Raw genomic sequence first — 24,046 nt, 5'->3', positions numbered from 1 at the left:
AGAAGCTAGTGCAGAATTCCCACATTATCCACCCCCACACAGTTTTCCCTATTTTCTTTTTTTTTTTGGCGGTACGCGGGCCTCTCACTGTTGTGGCCTCTCCCGTTGCGGAGCACAGGCTCCGGACGCGCAGGCTCAGCGGCCATGGCTCACGGGCCCAGCCGCTCCGCGGCATGTGGGATCTTCCCGGACCGGGGCACGAACCCGTGTCCCCTGCATCGGCAGGCGGACTCTCAACCACTGCGCCACCAGGGAAGCCCATCCCCTATTATTAATATCTTACATTAGTATGATACATTTGTTACAATTAGTGAACCAATACTGATACATTATTGACTAAAGTTTATATATTATTTAGATTTCCTTAGTTTTTACCTAATGTCCTTTTTCTGCTCCACAGTCCTATCTGGGATACACTATTAACGTTTACTTGTCACATCTCCTTAGGCTCCTCGTGGCTGTGACAGTTTCTCAGCCTTTTCTTGGTTTCGATGACCTTGATAGTTTTAAACCATGCTGGTCAAGTATTTTGTAGAATTTTGGAATTTCTCTGATGTTTTTCTCAATATAAAACTGGGCTTATGGGTTATTAGGAGGAAGACCACAGACACAGTGCCATTTAAAAAAAAATTTATTGAAGTATAGTTGGTTTACAATGTTGTGTTTAATTTCAGCAGACTCAGTTATACATATACACACACACACACATATATATATTCTTTTCATATTCTTTTCCATTATGGTTTGTCACAGGATATTGAATATAGTTCCCTGTGCTATACAGTAGGACCTTGTTGTTTATCCATCCTGTATACAATAGTTTGCCTCTGCCAATGCCCAACTCAGAGTGCCATTTTTACCACATCGTATCAAGTGTACCTACTGTCACCATGACTCATGACCGTTGATGTTGCCTTGGCCACACCGGCTGACATAGTGTTTGTCAGGTGTCATCACTGTACACTTTGGAAGGAAGTCACCATGTGCAGCCCACACCTAAGCAGTGGGGTTTGTAATTTCCCTCCTTGAGGGTAGAGTGTCTACATACATTATTTGGAATTCTTTTGCATGGGAGGTTTGTCTCTCCTTCCTCATTTATAAATCTATTCAGTCATTTACTTATATGGCTATTTATTCTGTACTTGGGGTTATAACTCAGTACTGCTGTATCTATTTTGATGCTCCAACTGTTCCGGCTTTGGCCACCGGGAGCTCTTTCAGCTGGCTCCTGTGCCCTTTTGACATACCCCCATTGAAGTTTTTTGTTGGTTTGTTTTTTGAAGGATTTTATTTTGTTTTAGTGTTTCTTTACTACAAGATGCTCCAGGCTCATCTTGTATATATTCTACCCCGATCCTAGAATCAGCCATATCTTCCTTATATTATAGAATCATATTGAAAACCAAGATCTGGGCACTAAGTGTACTTATTGCTACTGGGGTGTCCTTTCTTTTAGACCCTCTCAGATGACAGAGCAAAAACATATATGTGTTTTCATTTTTCATATTTGATCTCTGATCCATTTGGAGCTCATCCTAGTATATTCTGAGATACAGGTCCTGCTTTACCCTTTTGTGTCAACATCATTTATTAAGGAATCTATTTTCTTCCCACTGATCTGAGATGCCACCTTTATAATTTACTAAATTTCCATCTGAAACAGAGTGTACTTTTATTCAGTCCACCGGTTTCTTTGTCTGTTCATGTACCAGCTACACACTGTTTTAAGTATTGAGACTAATATGTCTTAATATCTAATACATGTAATTAATATATCTTACTACGTAGCAGGAATGGTTCCCCTCCTTGTTGTCCTTATTTTTTAAAGTTTCCTTGGCTTGAAAAAAGAAGTATTTGAAAAAAAAGAAGTTTAATGCCTTAAAAAATTTCATACTCCGTTCTTGGTGAGGGAAAGATACTGAGGCACCATTGATCCATCCACGTGAACATGAAGCTGAAACACTTTGATTGCAGGCCTTTCTGTTCACCCAGCGGACCGGGTGGGCCGTGAGCCAGGAGCATCACACTTCCGTGCTGGAATCTGGGGGCTATAAATATTGACAGCCCAGCGTTCCCATCCTCCTAAAGATGGTGACAGGCAAAATAGGGCATCACTAAAACTTGAGAGGGAAAGTTTTCTGGGAAACCTCTTTTTTTTTTTTTGTGGTACGTGGGCCTCTCGCTGTTGTGGCCTCTCCCGCTGCGGAGCACAGGCTCCGGACGCGCAGGCTCAGCGGCCATGGCTCACGGGCCCAGCTGCTCCGCGGCATGTGGGATCTTCCCGGCCTGAGACACGAACCTGCGTCCCCTGCATCGGTAGGCGGACTCTCAACCACTGCGCCACCAGGGAAGCCAGAAACCTCTTTTTTGAGAAGACAGAAAGGGAAGTGACAAACCCATTGTCAAACATCTTTGTTACAGGGCATTGTTTTAGTGATCAATATATTTCACTGACAGTCCTCGGTGCTTTGAAGAAACTTGCTACAGTTTCCAAATACTTGAAGAAAATGAGCATTACAGCTGTTTTCACCAGGGCAGCCTGGGTTCAGAGACGTCCGTGTCTCTCTTCTTTCCTCCTGCTTCCCTGAAGCTGTGTGGGAAAGCAGAAAACGACCAACATCCTGTCTCCAAAGCCAGTTGCCTGATGCAGTTAGTAGATACCCCAAACCTAAACAACTCATTGTCCCCGTCCGCTCCAAAAGTCTCAGCCCCCTTCCAGGCTACCAAATCCACCCCCATGCTTGCAAGGATGCTGACGCAGCCTTTCAGCTTCATTATCTGGGGGGGAAAATGCATGCAGTGCCCATAATTTACTGGTGCAGGCAGGAGAGCTGCCTGGTGCCCGGAGCAGAATCCTGCATGTGGGGCTGGCCTGAAGATGCTTTATCTGTGTCAAGGGAAAAGGCGGGGGCAAGGTCAGGAGCCGCTACCTGGGCCTCCGTCCATGGGAGCAGCTCTGTCTCCTCAGACCTCTGACTGTGAACCGCCCCTCAAGGCACCCAGGTAGCTGACTCCCTGCTCTGTCTCTAAGGACCCAACAGCAAAGGAGGTGTCTCTCCCCAGCTGGGCCAGGAAGGAGCAGCTCAAACCAGATGGTCACTGAACCAATGGCCGACCTTGTGCCCCACCCGCCTCCAACTCTGGGTCCAGCCTGACTGAGACCCAGAGGGGCCTTGTTGTCTCATGGCCACGTCCTGTTGTTGTTTTTAACAATGGAACTCCTGACCCCAGTTCTTGGGTATCCCCCAGTTCGAGGGGGATATCGTGGGCGGGGCGCTTTCTCCCGCCCTCCCTGTTTCTTGTCACATGTTTTTGAGGGCGAATCCCCGGGTGGCTTTGTGGAGACTTCTGCTCAAGGCACCGCAATGCGGGCTGCTTGGCTCCGGGGGGGGGGGGGGGCGGGGGCGCCGAGCATTTATGGGTTGTGGCTTTTCCACAGCTTCTTGACTCCCCCGACCTTGGCAGCCTGATGGCTCCTTCTTCTCAGGTGGGGCCCAGACGGGTCCCGGCCCCCAGCAAAGAGCTGCTCCAGGAGACCTGACCCCACTTGGTGGCTGGGTGGGCCAGGGCTTTGTAACCAGACCTGGAAAATGCAGGAGGGGTTCAGACGCTTCAGCAGCTGATGTCTGGAGATCAATTAGAGATAATGGCTCTGGGTGGACTCGAAGAAGCATGGCCAGGATTTTTCCTGGTTGTGATTGTGTTTACCTCATTAACAGGCCTTTTTCTTTTTCTTTTTTTTTTTTTGAGGGTAGCACAGCAGTGTCACACTGTTTGTGCTGCCTGCCTTGTTTTACCCATACGGGGACCAGGCATCGACCCACGGGGGGCTGGCAGCTCCCCAACCTCCACTCAGACGGAGGAGGCAAAGGCCCACGCTTCTGCTCACAGCCCTCCAGACCCTTGCCCTCCCTGCGACCCTCTGTGTGTATAGTTTTTAAAAAATCTCCTCCTTCATTCATTCAACAATCATTTAAGTTCCTTCAACGTCCCAGACGCTGTTCTGAGACAGACAAGGAGCCCGCTCTCTGGGAGTTCACAGGCCATAGAGATGATAAACAAGACAAGAAAGAAAAAAAGATATGCAAAAGTGAGATGCTTAGGGCGGAGAATGAAAATAGAGACCATCGATAGACTGCGCCTCTGGGTGAGAAGGCCTCTCTGAAAAGATGGCATCCAGGCTGAGACCCAATTGATAGGAGGTGGCCCGCCCTATAGAGGAAAGGCTTTCCAGGTGGAGCAGACAGTGGGTGCAAAGGCCCTAGGCTGGGAACAGCAAGGGGACTAGGACAGGGGAGTGAGGGGCAGATGTGCTTGGGAGAAGCCCGAGCAGCCTGCAGAGGACAGTGCTCTCTCGCCCACCTGTCGTGTGCACGTGGAACCTCAAGGCGCACCTTCCTCTTCCAGAGGAGGGCAGGGGCTTAACTGGAGGTGACAGCAAGTGGAGATGAGCGGCCAAGAGAGCCCATCGACTCCGACCCTAGGTGTGGCCCTGCCCCGCACCAGCTGCCTAACTTTCACTTCTCCAAGCTGCAGCTTCCCTGTTACTGGAACAGCACGTTTGGGCCAGACTTCAGTGGTTTTCAAAATTTGCTTTTGGACAGAGGAACCCCTTTCTTCAAGGAAACTCTTCTGGGGAGGAAGTTAGTATGTCAAGGGTCAGCAGGAGGCAGGCATGTCGCTGGGAAAGGGGCCCAGAGCTCTGCCCACCTGCCCTTCCTGCCCCCAGCCAGCCCACCTCCAGCCTTCAGCAGTAAATAACAGGGCCTGGATAGCCCTGAGCTTTGGGCTGGGGTGCTGCGGTCAGGCGGGAGAGGGGTTCAGCCCAGCATGACCACAGGCAGCCCGGCCCCAGGCTGGCCGCTCCCCTCTCTCCTGCAGCTTCCTCCTCAGCAGACGTGAGTGACAGAGCCTATGCCTTGCCAGCCCCATGGTTGCTGGGAGGCTTGGATGTTTGGAACAGCTCCAAGTGCCTCAAGAAAAAATAGGATAGAAACAGAAGATCCTCTTTACCTGGAACACTGCTGTGGCTCGGGAAGTGCCCGGGCACACCTGTGCAGAGCCTGGCACCTTTCCCTCTGCAGAGTCCTCCCCCACCCTGCACCGCAGTAGCCACAGCAGGTGCCCTGACACAGCCCCCCTCCTCAGTCTCTTTAAGGAGCTGATGCTCTAGGGAAAAGGCCACATGGGTCTGGGGTCCTTACTGTCCAGTCCATCCATAAACAGGAGCCCTGTGAATCAGACAGGGATGCTTTTGACGACAGGTCTAAAAACCCAGCCGGCTCTATAACAAAACATGAAGGTTTTTGACACCTGAAATAGGAAGAGTGGTGGCGCAGCTGTTGGTGTTGATGTCAGCCATGTTGGGTTGGTGTCTCTGTGATGTTATTGACCTTTTCCTCACACTTGCAAGTTGGCTGCTATTGCTCCAGCCATCTTGTCCACATTCAGGGTGAGAGGAAGATGGGAAGGGGTGGCGTAAGCTTAGTCCAGCAAAGCAAAAGCTTTCCCAGAGAGTTGCCAATACACTTTTGTTAACATCTCATTGGCCAGGGTCACATGGCCACTTCCAGCTGCGGGGGTGCAGGTGGGGGGCGGGGGCTGGGAAAGAAAAAATTTCACTTCCCACCTTCTGTAGTTCAGACAAGGGAGAGAGAAATGTTGAGTCTAGCTATCAGGTAAGTTAGTCCACAGTGTCTGCCATGGCCTGGGCACCATCATTTGAGCTTGACAATGCCTTTGTGTGTTAAGTTGCCACAGGCTTGGGCAGGGGGAAGAATAGTAAGGGAGGGGCTTCCCTGGCTATCCAGTGGTTAAAAGTTCGCCTTCCGATGCAGGGGCTGCAGGTCCGACCCCTGGTCGGGGGGCTAAGATCTCATATGCCTCACAACCAAAAAACCAACATGTAAAACAGAAGCGATATTGTACCAAGTTCAATATAAGTCTTTAAAAAATGGTCCACATCAAAAGAAAAAAAAGAATAGTGAGGGAAGGAAACAGAGTGGAAGCAGGGAGGAAGGGAAGAGAGGAGGGGGTGGCAGGGAGGGGAGCAGGAACCATCTTCCGAGGCCTTCTGCGTGCTGGGTCCCTCACAGACAACATGGGGAAACTGAGGCTCGGTGTCAGAGAGCTCAGGTAACTCACCCAAAGTGTGTGAGAGGCAGAGCCTGTTCCCTCCCACGTTAACGCTGCTATTTCCCAACGGATGGGTGGGGAGGTGGGGGGGAGAAGGGAAAGGAGAAAGAAAGTGGTGGTGAGGTTAGGGCCAGGCCAAGGGCCCTGCACCAGCAGCTTCATGGGCACAGGCCTGGGTCTGCTTATCTCACCACCACAGTCCCTCACCTGGGTCAGGCCTTGGCACACAGTAGGGGCTCAAGAAATGTTTGTTGACTGATGTCTGTATCATTAATTACTTATCTTTCACATCATCATCATTAACAATAACTAGGGTTTGGGCAGGTGTTCTGTGTCAGGCATCAGTCCAGCGCCCTGCAGGCATCCCTGCATTTAAGCGCACAGCAGTCTTCAGACACAAGCTTCTATTATTGTGCCCCCATTTCAGAGATGAAGAAACTGAGGCTTGGAGAAGTTAAGTCTCCTGCCTGAGATCACACTGAGGAAGGGCCTGAATGCAAGCAAAACATGTCCCCTGCTCTGCCCCCACCTTAGATGCTGAGCGTCAAACACAGGACGCCAGCCGCCAGCAAGGCCTCTGTGCAGCATCTCTGGCCCCAAAGCCTGGGCTGCTACCCGTCCCCCCACACAACCCCCACCTGCAGCCTCCGTCACGGAGGGACCACCTGCCCCAGTTTCCCAGCGTCTCGCTCAGCTCGCAGAGGGGCCCTGCCTCTCCTCCAATCACCTGCTGAGGAGCAGCCGGAGTTGCCTCCCAGGAGACTCCCAGGCCCAGCCGCCCTCAGGGGCTGCACGGAGAAGCTGGGGTTCCAGGCAGGGAGGGGCTGACCACCTCGCAGCAGCCTCAACCCCGGGGGAAACCTCTGCCCACACAGCCCCAGACTCGCTCTAGAGGGTTCCCCTCTCTGCTCTGCTGGAGGTCGGTGAAGCACAGTGCCCCGCGGTACGTCTCAGCAGCCCCACCTGGGCAGGGCCCACCATGCACCCTGGAGACCAGCTCACCCTGCTTCAAACCCCAGCACATCCACTAGCTTTTAGCTCTGTGACTGTGGGCATGTCCCCTGGTCTCTGAGCTGTTGGGGGACTCAATGGGTCATTTAATCTCCCTCCCACAGCCACTATCTTCGTGTGCGAAGTGGTAGTTAAATCACCCTTGTTATTTGGCTGGTCAAATAAGGTAACATATCCTACCACCCAGCACGGGTGCCTGGTAGTGTATGGGTCGCCATAATGGATCACACCAAGCTCTAAGCTGCTCAGCTATGGTAACTGGCCTCAGCTTTTTTTCCCTTTTTCATACTTTTATGGAAGTATAACACGCATACAGAAAACAACACGTATCATTAAGTGGACAGCTCAGTAAATTTTTACAAACTGAATCCACCTCTTGTGACCAATTCTCACATCAAAAGACAGAACTTTGTCAGCACCACAAGGACCCTTTGAGCCCCCACTCTGGTCACTAACCTTTGGCAAGGGTGACCACTCTCCTGACCTCTGATACCACAGATTGCTTCTGCCTGTTCTACTATGGCCTGTGTGTGCTCTTTTGCCCACAAGCATGAGTTCGTGAGAGTCCTTGTGTTGGGGTCTGCACCACTAGTTTGTTCCTTTCCATTGCTGAGCAGTATTCCACAGTGTAGCTGTACCACCGTCATCCATTCTCCGCTGATGGACACTTGGTAGCGTCCAGGCCGGGGCTGCTGTGAATAGTGCTGCTATCACCATCCTGGCGTGTTTGGGGACCATCTGTACTCGTTTTTGTTGTGTGCACCCCCAGGAGCAGTAGTGCCAGGTTGCAGCTGGCCTTGGCTTTTTGGCCAAGCCTCTCCAAAGGTGCCAGGAAAGAAGGGAGAGAGGAGGTAGGTGCCCTCTCTGGGGAGCTCCAAAGTGTGGTCTGCATTAAGGGGGGTGTGCTTAATTCAGAGCTCTGTTGCAGACATCAGGGCTGTGCTGGGCAGTGGGCAGGATGGGGTCCTGAGTGATGCAGTGGTAGGTCCCTACTGTGTGCCGGATGCTACCGGGGACTCTGCCACCTGAGACCCTGTCCCAGCCCCTGAGAGCTCATGGTCCAGTTGGGGAGATGAGGTATAGCCGAGGAGATGGGAAGTACTACAAGTGCATTAAGTGATATAAGACTGACGGAGACCTGCCACCAGAGCCAGCTGGGTGGTCTGTGAGATTGATGCTCTGAGTTCAGAGGGGCCTAGATCCGGCAGGGGTGGAGGATGTCTTTGTTAATGGCCCAGAGTATATTTCTACCTAGTGAATGCCCATGCATTCTTCAATGCCCAACTTAAATGTCACCTCCTCAGTGGAGCCCTCCAGGATCCACTATGTCCTTCTCACATAACTAGGCACTTCCTTCCTAGCAGGTCCCACAGCTGTCAAGTACAAACCGAATATATATCCTGTGACTAAAACCTTTGTGGTCATTTGATTAATCTCTCTCTCTCCTGCTGGCCTGCAGGCTACAGGTGGGAAGACCTGTATCTGTGTTGTTCATTGTTGTGTCACCCATACTAATCATGGTGCCTGGCATGTGGAAGGGGGTCTATACATATTTGTGGAAAAAACGTGTGTCTGGAAGCATGCATGATCAAAGGCTTGAAGGGGGTCACACATGGGCAGTTGAGGGACAGCAGTTGTGAGTCTGAAGCAGAGTTCACAGTTTGGAACAGAAGGCTGTAAGGCCAGCAGGGCTGTGGAAGCCCTTAAACACCGGGCCAGAGAGCTCTAACTTGATTCTGCCAGTGACTGGGAGCCATTGAAGGTTTTGGAGTAAGAGAGCTTAATTGATGACATTTTAAAGCAACACATTTCTGAAAAGGCAATTGATGAAATTGTAATTTTTACCTTTTGTCATGGTTGTTAGGAAAGTGTATTTCTACAAGTCAGACTCTTAGTGATACGCATCATGGGAAATTTATCTGAATAGAGAAGGAGTGAGGAAACGGCATGGGACAGTTTCTCCTAGATTTCAACAAAGGTGTCAAACCAACTATGAGGTTGCAGCCAGCTGGGCAAAAATCAGTGAATGTGAAGAATAAATGGATAAGCTGAGTTACTATCCAACCTGCAGATCAGGTATTTTGAATCCAGGCATGTGTGAAGCCCTGGAGCTTCTATCCCCGCTCTTCTTCCTACCGAGATGCCCTCTCCACTTGCCACCTGTCACATTCCTCCCGCCTTCTTTGGTTCAGAGTAGATGTCACCTCTTCCAGGAACCACCCCCCCAACAGCCCCTCAGTCAGAAACGCGCCCCCCCCCCCCCACCGTTTGCCATGATTGTGCTGCACCTAGAGCCTTCCCTGCTGTGGCAAGAGTTTGTCTTTATTATGCTGCGGGCAGGGACAGTTCATGGCAGGTAGAGGTGAGTGCTGGCCCTACCAGATATTAAAATATATTCCAGAGCCATGCTATTGGGACAGGAATTGACAGATCAGTAGAATAGGCAATTCCAAAAATAAGGCGAAATTAGTATACTATAAAGATGGCACTTCCAATCAGTGGATAAAGATGAGTTATTTAAAAGATGGTATTGGGGGCTTCCCTGGTGGCGCAGTGGTTAAGAATCCGCCTGCCAATGCAGGGGACACGGGTTTGAGCCTTGGTCCGGGAAGATCCCACGTGCCGCAGAGCAACTAAGCCCGTGCGCCACAACTACTGAGCCTGCGACCTAGAGCCCGCAAGCCACAACTGCTGAGCCTGCGTGCCACAACTGCTGAATCCTGCACACCTAGAGCCCGTGCTCCACAACAAGAGAAGCCACTGCAATGAGAAGCCCGCACACCATAATGAAGAGCAGCCCCCATGAGTAGCAACGAAGACCCAACACAGCCAAAAAAAAAAAAAAAAAAAGATGGTATTGGGACAACTAGGATAGGCATTAAAAAACAAAATAAGCTAGATCTTCACCTCACTTCTTATATGGAGAGAAATTACAGATAGAATAAAGATTTAACTCTAATGAAGCTATAAATGCTCTAGAAGAAAATACAGGTGAATTACATTTATAATTTTAGAGTGGAAAAAGAAAAACCTTTGTTTTGACGTGAAATCCTAAAGCCCTAAAGGAAAAAAAAAAACCTAATGAGACAATATAAAAACAAAAAAAGTAAAATTTTCATATGGCAAAAAATCCCATCATAAATAAAAAGACAACAAAAGGAAAACATGTTTGCAAAATATATGACAAAAGATGAATTCCCTTCCTTTCTAAACAGTTCTCACCAAAAAAACAAACCACCAACTCAAGTAAAGGGCAAAGAATATGAATAGATTGTTTAAAAAAAGGAAAAGAATTACAAGTGACCAATAAACACACGATACACATAAATATAGGCTCACATTCCCAAATGAAGAGGGCAGAGAGAGACACCATTTTTCACTTCTCAGATTGACAGAGATAAAGGAGGTTGCTAGTACTAAGCGCTGACAAGTGTGTAGTGAAATGACAACTACCAGATGCTGCTGGCTGCTGAGGAAACTGGTACAGCGTTTGTGGAGAGGGTTCTGACCAGCACTGTGAAAATGTAGACTCCTGATGAGGACGATAAAAGCTACCATTTACCGAGTACTCCCTCTGGGGAAAAGAGCAAGCTGTATTTTATGACCTAAGCTCAGAAGTCACAGAGCCTCATTTCCACAGCTCTATCCATTGTGCCAGGGGACCAAGGGTGTGACACCAGGAGGGGGAAGGATCATCGGGAGAGCTGGGAGGCCGGACACCACAGTTTCTGATGTCAAAGGGGACATTTTGGTGTCGAATACATTAAACACACTATCTTATTATCTGCTTTGTAGATGAGGAAACTGGTGCCCAAGGACACTTGTTTGGTGTCAGAGCCAGAACTGGAACCAGTCCCATTTGACTAGACTCTAGTCCACCTCCTCAGTGGTCTCCCGGATGCCACTCCTGCTTCCTTATAATTTCATCTCCTCTGATCTAAAAACATAATTTAGATGGCATGATTTCCTCGCTCTTAGAATAAAATCCACACACCTCACGGTGGTGTCCAAGGCTCTGAGTGCTTGGCCCTGCATGCCCTCTCACCCCTACCTCCTCCCACCCTCCCCCACGCTGTAACTACACTGGTAGCTTTCAAGTCCTCAAACATGCCGAGTCCCTTCTCACCTCAGGGCCTTTGCACCAGCTGTTTCCTCTGCCTGCAAGACTGTGCCCCCAAGTCTTCACCCAGCTGTCAGCTTCCAGCATCCTGGGGTCAGAGCACATGTGGGCTTACTCCTGAGAGGGGCCTTCCCTGACCACTCAGCCCAGAGCCCACCTTATCTCCACCCTCAACCCCTGTCTCCCCTCCACCCCTCACCGCCCCCATCCTCTGCGTCTCCTTCACCCCATCACCACCTCACTCTTTGTCTCTGGGATCCAACCAAGATTCAAACTTTGCATTTCATTGTTTTTTCTCATTAGTCTCGTGATTAAAAGAACAGTCAAACTAATGACACTGAATCTTTTGAAGTGTCCGGGATACTTGTGTTATGGAGTCTCTCTTTCAGTATTTCTTGTCTGGTTGTTTCTTCATGATCAGATTCAGGTTAAGCATTTTGGAGGGGAGGACTTGACATGGGGAGAACATAACATAGGTAATGCTATGTTCTCTCATTGCATCCCTTCAGGAAGTAAGCACATCGTGTCAGGTGGTTCTACTTCGGGGTCTGCTGCATTTGATCCCTTGATTGGGGGGTGTCTACCAGTCTCTCCATGGTGCAGGTACATGTGCCTTTTATCATTAATAAGTCATTTGTAGGGATAATTTTTTTTTTTTTTTTTATGCTTTGAGATGCTTGAACAGCATCTGTTCTGGTCACACGAAGATCCTGTTATTCCGAATCACAACCTCTGGTTCCCATGGCCAGGTCCCTGCTCACGGAGCGCGCTCATTTCATATGGGAATCCGCCTGGAGGGAGTTGCTGCTTAAGAAGCTCCGCAGAGCAAATGTCCTGCTAATTTTGCCATTTACAAAGGCACCCACTGTTTGCAGAGCCTGGAGGGGACATGAAGGCAGTACCGCCCCCTTAAGCAGACTAGAGCAGCCCTTCTCTGTCATGGTCTCCCACCAGCTTGGGGCTGGAAGAAGAGACACATCACTGGGAGAATTAGTGGTCAAGAAACTAGGTTATGCCATTCCTTGTTGGGACCCATGCTGTGGCCACTTTAAGGAGATGCGCAAAGACACAGAGGGCAACCTACACAAGGTTACTCAAGGAGTGGCAGCTCCTGCAGGAATTAAGGAGCCGGGAGATTTCTGCAGGCTTCAGCACACATGAAAACTCACCTAATTCGCCGTGCTACTAAATGGCCAGGCTTCTCCAGGGCTCCCAACCGCTTCCTGTGTATCGAGTGAGGCTGGGGCTGTTTTATCTCAGGGATGGTAAATGAGTTCACATTTCATGCCTAGAGAAAATCACTGCTCTGCCCTCCTGGCGTACTAGCTCTTTCTCTTATTAGTCAGAGAAGAGGTGGCTTATCTGGGTTCAATTCCACCTTTGAACATCAGCTGGATCTGGCTTTATATTTCAAGCCCAGATGTCCACCACCGCTGTGAAATAGTGACTCAGGCCAGGAGAAGTCAGAGGTCTCTAGAAATGTGGTGGGAAGAGATGGGAAATCCTGGGCCTGAATTATCTCATTTTCAGAGTGAGGAAGGACAGTTCCCATGTTGGAAACACCCGTATTTCCCTGTATGAACTGAAGATTCGTGGCCACTAATTAATTCTAAAAATCATTATTGGTGTGTGGCCGTTCAGACAATGAAGTTTCCAAACTGTCCCCCACCACAAAGGATGAGAAATAAAGATCTCATAGAGAAAAGTGGGAAGAGTGAATTGGTTTGAAAACACATTTGATTTTAGGGATAAAAGGTGCTAATGAGTAACATGCTTAGAGCCTCTTTTAAAAACAAAGTGTGACTTTTATATTGACAGTAAAATCCTTAGCGTGTGCCGAAGGAAGTCGGTGTGCTGTTAATCTGATGTGTTGTCATCTTTTTATTTTTCTAATGGGTGAATACTGAGCCCTGAACCTGCGGTGTTGTATTTCCAACTCGTACCTGTAGAGGGAGCCTTGTTTACCTCGGATTGTTCACAATGCAAAGCTTTCAGTGGAAGAAAGAAAAAGGCTTTTTACAGAAAAAAAGTTGGAGGGTTAAAGGCAGTCTGTTTCAAAATTGCAAACAATCGCGGTGGCTGTCTCGTTTTCTCTTCTTTGCTGGTTTCACTGTGAATGAATTGTAGCGGAAAGTCAGTAGAAATTGCCCCTCCTCTTTGGATGCGACCAGAGGAACCAGGTGGTGGGATCGTTATTGGTTTGTTTTGTTTTGTTTTTTGGCCATTTCCTCACAGAATTCCACGAGGGCAGCTCTCCATCCCCGTTAAAGCACAAGATTTTCTGAAGGCTGATCTGTTGGAGGGTGTGGATTTGGGGAGAGGAGAATCCGCCCTGACCAATCTTCTCTGTCGGGGGCTAATTCTGCTGTCGGGGTACGAGCGTGTTATGTTTCAGGCTGAGTCTGAGGCTGCTCAGAGGTCCAGGGTCCCCCACCACCGCGACGCCCGGTGCCGTCTTCTCCCGCACCCCAGGTGGATGAGGTCTGACTGCGCGGAGCACTGCGTCTCTGATTCGCGTGGGTCCTTCCCCTACTGCGATTCTGTGTCTGTGGACAGTGCGCGCCCGGGTCTGGGATGGAGCAGCATTTCTTGATGTTATCCTATGACTTTACAGCTGTATTTTGTGCGTCTTAAGGAGCCCGAACTGTGTGGTCTAGAGGAGCACAATGTCCGGCGGGAGGTGGGGAGGGGAGAGAGCCGGGAGCAGGCCGGCGGCGGGCGCTGGAGATGGTTGAAATGTTTGGGTCTGACAGGTGAGCGCAGCCGGACTCTTCGGCGCCCGCCAGTGGGAAGAAGGGGAGCAGGGGAGGGTGTAAACTAAGTGGTGGGAAAGAGACAAAGGAAGAGTGAAGAGGCGAGATGGTGCGGAATAGAGGAGGGGGAGGGGAGGGGGCAGCGAATGGGCAGCAAGCCGAGGAGCCCGAGCTTGAACTTGATCGAGAAAAGGGGGGGCCCAGAGTGGGGGGGGCGGCACAGAGCCGACCACGTGCCTGTCTTTCCCAGAGCTGGGTCTCGCTCTGACCGCCGGGGGGCCCAGCCCTCTGGCCCAGCAGCCCCGCCCAGCGAGGACCCAAGTCCCCGGGGAACCAGAAGACGCGCAGGGGTCGAGGGCTGTCCGAAGGCCCCAGGGTGCCGGGAGTTCCTAATAGTGCCCGAGTCACTTTCTTTGGGCCAAGTGTCTCCTCTTCTGGTCTGAACGCGGAGAGCCGACCGGGCGCCCCCCAACCCCCACCCCGGACTCGAAGACTGAGTCCTCCGCGAGCAAGGGGAGGGCACAGACCCCACCGCCTTCTTTCCCGGGCTCAGACCCCGGCAAGAATCTTCCTCCAAGCGCTTCCCCCTTAAGAGAGCTCTCCCCACAGAGAGCGTGGCGGCGCGTCCAGCGCGCCCTCATCCCTCCCCCCGTACCTGGCCCAGCACCCGCTCCTTCCTCCTCCTCTCCCCACCCCCCGCCTCTCCCTCCTTTCTCCTCTCTCTGGGTGCCTCCTTTTCCTCTCTCCCCCTCCCCCAGTGCCCACTCCTCCCTCCCGCCCGCCCGCCCGCCCGCCCGCCCCTCCACCTCCTCCTCCTGCTGCCCCTCCTACTCTCCCAGCGTGCGCCCTCCCAGTGCTCCCCTCCCCCCGGCTCCCGCCCCGTGCCGGGTCCCGCCCCCCTCCCCCGCCTCCCCTTGCCCGGTGCCCCCCTCCCCCTTCCTCCCTCCCGGCCGCGGCGCCGCCGCCGCTGCCGCCGCCGCCGCCGCCGCCGCCGCCGCCGCTGCCGCCGCCGCCGCCGCCGCCGCCGCCGCTCGCCTGGGCCCTCCCCCTGGCCACCCCCGCCCCCGGGCCGGGCAGTGACGCGCCGCGGCGGTGCCAGTCCCTCTCCCCGGGCGGCCGCGGCGGCAGCAGCAGCAGCAGCTGGAGCTGTAGGGCTGTCACCGCCGCCCGCCCCGCTCACTCGCCGAGCCCGACCGTCTGTCTCCGCCTCGCCTCCCGCCCAGGTACGGAGTCCGGCCCGGATCCCCGCGATCGGGCCGTTTCCGGGCCCCCGGCCGCCGCCCCCCTTCTCTTGCTGCTGCCGCCGGCCGTTGAGCTGCGGTTAGGGGGGCGGGAAGCTGGGGGGGTTCCGGGGAGGGGGACGCGGGGGAGCTTCCTGCACCGGGGCTGAGGAGGGGGGCGCGCGGAAGCGGCTGCGCCCTAGGCGGAGTGGGCTGGGGCGGGGGGGCGGGTGAGTGTGACCGAATGGGGTGGGGGCCGTGAAGCCTGCACTCTGGGGGCCGCGGGCTGCTCGAGAGGTGTGCCCGGCCCCGAGTACCGGGGGCCGCCGGGCGCACCCCACTCCCGGGCCGTGCGCGCCGCCGGTCCTGGGGGGCGGTGATTGTGTGCGCCGCGCCGCGGTATTGTGCTGCGGCCACAAGGTTTGCAGCGGGCTCGGCACCGCGTCCCGGTGAGGAAGGCGTTCGCAGGCGGCGGGGTGGGGGTCAGGCTCGGGTTGCCGCCACCGCGGCCGTAGCGAGAAGGGAAGTGGACTGTTTGGAGATGTGAGGACGGGAAGCGTAGAGTGGCAGGGAGGGGCTCCCTGCCTCGGCGCGGGGAGTTGAGACGAGGTTTGCAGAGTTGAGCCCACTTCGGCAGGCCCCCGCCCCTCCCCGGAGCGGACCTGATGCCCCTGGCAAGTGTTCGGTCGGAGCGGAAGCTGGAGGCGTCGGCGGCCCCTGTCGCAGGGGCATTCCTTACTGACGGGGGCACATGGGGCGGGGGCAGCTGGCCAGAGTGAGGGCGCGCGCCCGGGTTAAGTTGGATTTACACCTCCGTCCGCCGCTCTCCGCTTCTCCAAGGCTGGACACTTTTTCCGGCGGCGGGGTGGGGGAGTGCCATTCGCGTTCTTATTCCAGCAGCTCAGGTTCAGAAGTGACCCCCCTCCCCACCCCCCAATCCCACCTGGAGCTGCGTTTGCCCGAGTCCGGTCGTCCCTAGCGGGCCGTGCTTCCTGGGGGAAGTTCTCACTAAGCCTTGCTAATTAGCATTATTCTTGGAGAAAGGTTAAGGTTAGAGCGTCCTTTTCCTTATCGGGAGGCCCACCCCCCTCCTCCCCATTCCCTTCTTCCTCCCTCCTCCCCAAGAGCACAAAAGCACAAAAAGAAAGTGTGAAGAGGCACTGATCAATGGAGAAGCCACAAACCTATTAATTCAAATGGAACCTTTTTTCCCCCGCCTCTAAAACATTGATTTTTCTTTCTGTCTGCTCTGAGGGGAGATTAATAACCTCCTGATTTCACCTGAAATGGTGTTTGGACTCTGTGATTTCCACCTCTTTCTGAGAAGGATTGTGGCTTGAAATAGATCCTCCCTTGAGATAAAGCCCTACTTATCCCAGAATCAGCTGGAAACCCCAGCCTGGGCCCCTGTCCTACGAGGTGGGGGGCATGGGGAGAGGGCTGTGGGGCTCTCACAGCTCCTCAGGAGAGAGTCCTGACCAGGGGCCCTTTCTTGCCTTGCCTCCTGCTTCTGGATTTCAGGTCATTCTGGGAGAAAGACCCATTTAGGGCCCAGGCCCCAGTGGTAGTTTAGCCCCCAGGTAGTAAATTACCCCTATATTGGAAAACCATTAGGGCCTCAGTGTGTCCGTGAATGAATAATACCAAGCTTAATTTAACCCCATCTCAAGGTGGGCTTGTCCTGGAGAGTCAGGGTTTGAGACAGCACCTCCTCCCACACCCTTGCACCATGGCTGGGTGCCAAGACCCCATTCAGCACCTTCCTGAGGAACACCGGGAACAGAGCACCCAGGGCCTTCCTCCCAGCTGGAAAGGCCGATTTGGGGAAGCTTTTGTGGCCTCAGTCACCCTGGGGCCATGTGGAGCTGAACTGCCCCTGAGTTGCTCAAGAACTTTTTTGACTTGTCTGGGCCCTTTTCTTGGAAGGAAACTCCTGCAGGGGATTAGTGCAGAGTGATTTCTCTCCAGCCCTCTTTTTGGCTGGAAGAACCCTGTCTACTGAAGCTCATCTCTCCAGCCTCCCTTTTAAAGAGACCCCTGTTCAAGGCAGGGCCTGGGGTATCAGTGAGGCCCTCGTGGTGAGGAGTGCTGGGAAGACAGCCAGTTGCCTTTGCTTGGGAAACAAAAGCCCATTTTACACTCAATACACTGGTAGGAAGGTGTTGAAAATGCTCACCCCAGCATCCAGGCACCCATGACAGCAAAGACAACAGAGCGTCCCTGTGTAGATGCGAACATGTTTCTGACAGACGCTGTGTGCATGTGTGTGTGTGTGCGTGTGTGTGTGGGGGGGGGGGCTACCTAGAATGTGCTAGGTGATCAGCTGTATCAGCCCTCCCCACTTCCCATTTCCCAGATGAGCCTGTATGCTCGTACGACTAGGAAGCAGAGGAGGTACGCTGGCAGGGAGGAGTGGAATTGTGTGGGAGTGTCTCCGGGAGGCTGGCCTCCTCCCCTGGTGGCCAGGTGGGCTTGGGAAGGACCATGAGCAGCAGCCTTGAGGCCCCGCAGCTCCCAGGAGCTGTGGCTCCGACCACCCTACGATTTCATTTGTGCTGTTCCTTCCCAACAGGGATTTGAACCCTTGTTGCCTTGGATCCTGGAGGGTTTTCGTCTTCCATTAATAAGCCATCTGATGAACTGAAGTGGTTAAGTTGGGGTCAAATGCGGTTCAGTACCTCCTTGGCATGCTCAGAAGGCTGTGTGTGTAATGCTCGCTGACATGGAGACAAGGGGGGGAATTGCCTCGCACTGAAGAATTTCCAGGGCCTGGAAGGGGCCTGCAGGTGTTCCTGAAGGAGGTGCTCACTTTCTCCGTCTTGGTGCCCGCCTGCTTGGGTTAGGGCCGGTGCCAGGGCAACTGCCTTGAGCCTGGTGGTCTTTCTGGCAGGAGCTTCAGCTTCTCATCAAAAAGACCCCAAGGGCTGGACAGAGAGGGGCTCTGTTTCCTGCCTGGCCCATGCCTGCCTTCCGCCCCTCCTCTGAAACACACACCCAAGAAGGCTCCTGGTCAGGGCTTACGGCTCACAACTGCACGAAATTCACAGCAAATCCTCCTCCTTTTCTCTCTCAAAGCAAGTGGCAGAGATAGAGTTACAGCTCTGAGGAAAGGCCTGGAAAATGTTGTGGAGGCAAAGCCCAGGATCCCTGTCCTGGAGGATGCAAATGGCTCAACTTCAGAGGCACCAGGAACCCAGTTCCCGAGAAAGTGACCCCAGTTGTAAAATAATCAGGTTACTGATAGCACCTGCCCCTGGTTACGTGCCATGGATACAGGCGCGTTTCCACCATTTCCCCTCTGGTCTCCCATTTTCTCCTCCTCCTGGGCTGAGCCGTGCTTGGTACTATTGCTTGCAGAGGAGGAAGGGCCTCCGAACCTGGGTGGAGAGAAACTGAACCTGCCCGTGAATTTTGGACCACAGATAAGAGCAGGGAGGGTTTGGTCGGCTCCTCTCCTTCTGCCCAGAGTCAGGGCTGCCAGATTGGGGTGTGTCCCAGGGGCTGTCTGGGTGCTGTCTGCCTGCCCCCTCTCCCTGCCCCAACTCTTGTGTTCCCTTTTCAGAAGAACATTTGACCTGATCGCCCTGTGACCCGCAAGTGGCTCAGGTCCTTTGGTGCCTAATAAATGATGGACTTTTGTCAACAGGTGGGCAAGGCTGCAGGCTTCAGGGTGTCCGAAGGTAAGGTGAGAGGAGCCGGGGGTACTGGCTGGCCAGTCACGTGGGGTCTAGGGAGAGGGGACCTGGAAGTAATGGATTGTACACACTCTTATTTTCTAATGTAAGTTTCATTGACATTTGTTTAAAGAAAGAGAAATTAGTAGGCTGAGTTCCCTTGAGATTCCAGAGGGAAAAACAAGCAGTGCCCGACTTATGGCCTCTGGGCCTGGCCCTTCATAGCCTGCGCTGGCATCTCCCGCAGGTCCCTCAGGCCCGGCTGTGCCCCCCTCTGCTCGTCGTTGATGGGCTCTGAACTGTGCACTGGTAATTGCCTGTGTAATTGGGCTGCTCCTGGAGCCTGGGCTCAGTGTGAGCCGGTGAGGTTACAGTCTGCCCTCTGCAGCTGGGAGCTCTGCTGTAGCAGGTGGGTGGCAGGGGGGCTTGGGAAACCTTCTGTCCCAGGTCAGCCCTGGAAGTGAGGGTGTGGGAGCTAATTTTGATTGGAACTTAAGAGTTTGGCAGGTTTTTAAAGTTAAGTTTAATAAGTTTGATTTCTCACTTAAGAAATTGCTGTATCAGTGGGGTCAGAAGCTTAGCTAGAACCATCACCCACAAAACAGGGATTCGTGTGGCAGAAGCCTGGGGGTTGTAGGAACACTCGCTGGGGAGAGCTTGATGGCCGGTAGATAACTGGAGAGGGGGTTCCCCAGCCCCCTTCTCTCTCTGCGCTTACAAGTGGGTCAGAATTTTTCTCTGTTCTTCCCTAAATAACAGGGCCCTGGAGGAAAGGAGCCCTGCCACAGTCTTGGTGCCCCTAACGTAACACCAGCACATAGTAGATGCTCAGTAAGTGCGCGTCGACTCATTGACGAGAGTGAGCTGGGTGTGGGTATGGGTGTAAATATAGCTTTGTCTCCCACGGAGTTTCCTTTGGGTCTCGTCCTGAGACACTTTGTTGTTAAGGAATCTGATTCTTCCGATTGAAGGGAGGAAGTGTGGTGAGGGGACCCCTTGGTGTGGTGGAGTGTCATGTGGGCTCTGGGCACAGACAGCCTGGGTTCAGATCCCAGCTCTGCCACTAGCTACGGTGCCCTTGGGCAGCTGAGGCAGGTCTCCAAGGGGCGGGCACCAGATCTGGAGATAGGCCTTACACGGGTGCCTGCTTTCTCTGTGGGGCTGTTGCGAGGAAATCTCATAACACCCTTGCCGCAGAGCCCTTCATGTGTGGGCACTGGGTGCTCTTCATCATCGGGCGATTGCAACTCAATGTAAAATTTAGCCCACCTCTGCCCCGTTGGACCTGTCAGGGCAGGGAGAAGTGGAGGGGGGCCATTTTGGTGGATAGTTAAGTGATCTGAGCCAGAGAAACCTGAGGCTCTGCATGGGGGCGCCTGGCAGCTGCAGGGGGGGGATGCGGCACGGCAGCCAGCGTCCAGGTTTCATATGGTCTCCATTCAGGAGCTGTGCTCAGTGGGTCCACGTCCCTGATTGTCAAACTGTTGCCGCGTCCTCATTAAACACCGGTATCATGCCAGGCAATTCAGCCAGTTTGACTGGTCTCGCTGGCCTTGTCCAGAGAGCGTAGAGCCTGGTCCCCGCTCTTGGGAGAACTTCAGGTTTTCTTGGGGAAAGAGAGGGCAGAGAGCCACTGTGCCGCCTGCTGCAGCTGAGTTCTGTGCCTGCCTAAGTGCCAGGGCTGATGGTACCGGCAGGCAGAGGGTGTAAGGAGAGGAACGATGGAGACTGAGCTGGAGTTGACGGAGCCAGGGGGACGGACGTGCGTTTGGAGTTTGGGTTGTGGGGCACCGAGGCAGTGCGGGTGTTCCAGGTGAGGGGCAGGAAGGAGGGTGCATCTGGGCCTTCAGGACTGCCCACCTGTGGCTCTGCCACTTGTTAGCTCGTGACCTTGGGCAGCTGCCGTCACCCCTTGGAGCCTCGGCCTCCTCATCTGTAGAATGGGGCTGATAACTGCACCTACCCGCGGGCCTGTGGCGCACTTGGCACCTGATAAACATGGGCTTCTGTTGTTTCTGTTTTTTGTTTTTTTGCGGTACGCGGGCCTCTCACCGCTGTGGCCTCTCCTGTTGCGGAGCACAGGCTCCGGACGCTCCGGCCCAGCGGCCATGGCTCACGGGCCCAGCTGCTCCGCGGCATGTGGGATCTTCCCGGACCGGGGCACGAACCCGTGTCCCCTGCATCGGCAGGCGGACTCTCAACCACTGCGCCACCAGGGAAGCCCTGTTGTTACTGTTTTAAACGCTGCCAGGTGGGGCTAGAATGTGGGAGCCTTCAGCGCTGCAGCCAGCAGCTTGGACTTTTTCATGCTCCTCAGTGAGAACCTGTGTGTTTAGCGGAACACTCCTTCTCTGAGCTGAAGATGGTTGTCCAAGGTGACGTGCCCCGCATGGCTCCGCTGCCCACCGCTCCCCCATCCCCCGGCCACTGTGGCCTCTGGGCTGCTTGCTGGAAGCCACCAGCACGTGCTGGTGCGTGGTGCACTCCCCACGTGGACCACCCCCTCTCCAGCAACCTCCCTCACTTCTGCAGGCCTCTGCTCTGATTGTCCCCTGACCAGTGAGGCTCCTCTTGGCCACCCTGGCAAACACAGTCCTGCAGGTTCCTCTCTCTCTTCTTCTACTTTATTCTGCTTTATTTTGTAGCCCTCGTCGCTCCTGATATTATGAGTTTTTCTGCTGATTGTCCATCGCCCCCACTGGGCAGTGAGCACTGGGCAGGCCAGGAGTTGTCCACAGCTGAATTTTCCAGCACCTAGCAAGGTGTTGGGCACATAGTAGGTGTTCAGTAAATACTTGTTGAGTAAACGGACGGAGCATTTTGAGTAGATGTTACTCCCAGATGTGAACAGAATACTTGGTCCTTTAAACCATGAGTGTTTCGACAATACCCAAGAGCCAGGAGAGGGCCTTCCTGCTTCAGCAGGGACTTCAGGTCATACCCTGAGCACAGTGACCCCTGGGCAGCCAGGAAGCAGCCAGGGCCCCAAGCAAGGATGGCCCAGTTCCTGGCTTCCAGAACCTGTATGGCCCTTCCCCTCCAAGGGTCCTTCTCCCCACCTGCCCGCCACCCCTCACTCTGGGTCCTGTCCTGTTAGCGTAGGGAGAGTCGTGTTGCCCTTTGTGCAGAGAGAACCTTTTGAACGTGTGTCTCTCCCTCCTCCCTCCGGGTGTGAGAACACAGTCTGAGTGAGTGTGTGAGTGAGCTTCCTTGTGTATGAGGAGCAGGGCGACCCGTGGGAGGGAAGCAGAGTGCGTGCATGTGTGGGGAGAGGGCATGAGAGCACATGTGGTCCCCGTCCCCTGAGGCTCTGGGCGTGCTGCGTGGGGACCCCTGAGCTGGGCGGAGCTGGCGTTCTGGCCGGGCTTGAGTCCTCCTGATTCAGCCGCAGAGGGTGCACACTCGTGCTGCACAGAAGCTATAAATTCCAGGAAACTCCCTGCCAGCCGGGCTGGTGGGGGAGGGAGTGGGGATAATCCAGGCTGGTTCCCCAGCACTTGGAGAGCAGATGTGTCTGCCTCGGACAGCAGCAGAAGAAAGTTCAAACCGAAGTGTGTTTGCTCGCTGTAAAAGAGACCTCTGTGAGGGGCCCCTGGAGGGAGGCCTTTGGGGGGTAGTGCTCTGCCAGAGGTCCTTACTGGGGGCCCACAGAGGCCACTGTATCTTGCTGGGGAAGGGGAAGGGGCAAAGCCAGAGCTCCAGGGTGTGGGAGCTGCTGGGTCATCTTTCTTGCGTTTACAGCCAGCTCCCAAACACAGTTGCTTGCTGCCCCTGAAAGAGGCTGGGCCAGGAGGAGGTGGGGTCCCTTCCCACTGGAGGGCTGGGTTGAAGGGGCCCCGCCCCGGGGGTTCCCGGATGACTGGCCAAGGGCTCACTGAAGCCAGCGAGGGGAGAGGAGGCAGGCGTGGTCCTCTCCAGCAGGCCCTCCGGCTGTTTGGAAGGCCCTGGCGGCCCCCCAGGCCCTTGAGCCGAACCCCCTTTGCGGTCTGATCCGAACCCTCGCCTGCCCCACCCCCTTCCTTCTCTATACTTCTGGGGCTGGCCTTTTCAGCTCTGGAAGCCGCCCAAGAGCATATCTTTGAAGCACAGCAAAGGTTAGGAAGGAGGAAGACAGAAATGTCCTCTGGGCTGGGGGAGTGGGAGAAAGGAATTCCATGCATGCTCCACGGGAGTCGGGAAGCAGGCGTGGTGGGCGCGATCAGCCTGGCCTCGGTGGTGCCCGGCGTGTCCTGCTGCCCACTTCTGCTCGCCTGGCCCTGCGTGGAGCGAGCCCCCGTCGCCGGGCTGTGGGCAGGGAGTGGGGAGCAGTGGCCCTTGTTTACAGCGGTTGCTTCAGCCTTGGCTCACAGGGGTAAGAGCCAGGCCCTGCGATCCGCCCCTACAGGATGCGAAACCTCGTAATTGTCTTCAATTACAGACAGCGCCGGCCCTCAGCCCCGGCTTCCGACAGGAACCAGAGCCCGAGCCACTTCCATGGGAGGGTAGGGGGAGCAACCCAGCCCCCACTGCAAGGTTTGGGGGTGCCTTACGGCCTTTGGGGGCACCTCCAAACGCCCACGGGCCTTGGGGTTCATCCAGAATGTTGCCGAGGGGCTGCAGAGAGCCCGTCCCTGTTGAACGCCCACCTTCTTTGTCCCTATCAGGATGAAACTTCTGTGAGCAGTGAAGATTTTGATATGAACGACTCCACATGGATGTCAGCTGACCCACACCTGGCCTCCAGCCTGAGTCCCAGCCAGGAGGAGAGGATGCGGAGCCCGCAGAACCTCCACAGCCAAGAGGACGGTGAGTGTCCCTTTGTGGCTGGTGGGGGAGGGGCTGTGTCCCCACCTGCAGGGTCCTAGGAATCCCTGGGGGGGGGTAGGGGGGGCAGGGGTAGAATCTGGGCTGGAGCCTCTGGGGGCGGCTGGGCCCAGGCTGACAGCTGCCCCCAGTGTTCTCAGCGTCTCCACAGGCCCCACTGCCCCAGCCCCTAGTTCCGGGGAGAACAGTTGTTCCTCCCAAAGGTGAAGGGCTCAGAGCTCTTCGGGGATAGGCAGCCTGATGGTGTCCTCCCTGTTTGCTCTGATGCTCACGGGCTGGTGGGATATGGATTTTGAAGTTATCACGGTTCAGGTCTGGGAAGGTTAACAG

General features: G+C 54.2%; 1 protein-coding gene across 2 annotated transcripts in view; it reads left to right on the top strand.

The window, feature by feature from the left end:
* NOL4L (nucleolar protein 4 like) overlaps positions 1-24,046 on the top strand; it is a gene marked incomplete at both ends in the record, with an annotated part of 124,525 nt that overhangs the window by 76,085 nt on the left and 24,394 nt on the right. For both annotated transcript variants that reach the window (XM_082856484.1, XM_082856483.1), the window contains one exon: positions 23,557-23,698. In XM_082856484.1, coding sequence (XP_082712610.1) covers positions 23,557-23,698 — 142 coding nt within the window. The remainder of the gene's footprint in view (positions 1-23,556; positions 23,699-24,046) is intronic.

The sequence above is a fragment of the Leucopleurus acutus genome, assembly GCF_964270905.1.
Source record: "Leucopleurus acutus genome assembly, chromosome: 16".
Classification (NCBI taxonomy): Eukaryota; Metazoa; Chordata; class Mammalia; order Artiodactyla; family Delphinidae; genus Leucopleurus; species Leucopleurus acutus.
Note: the sequence above shows the minus strand (reverse complement) of the source record. Positions and strands in the feature narration are given on the sequence as shown.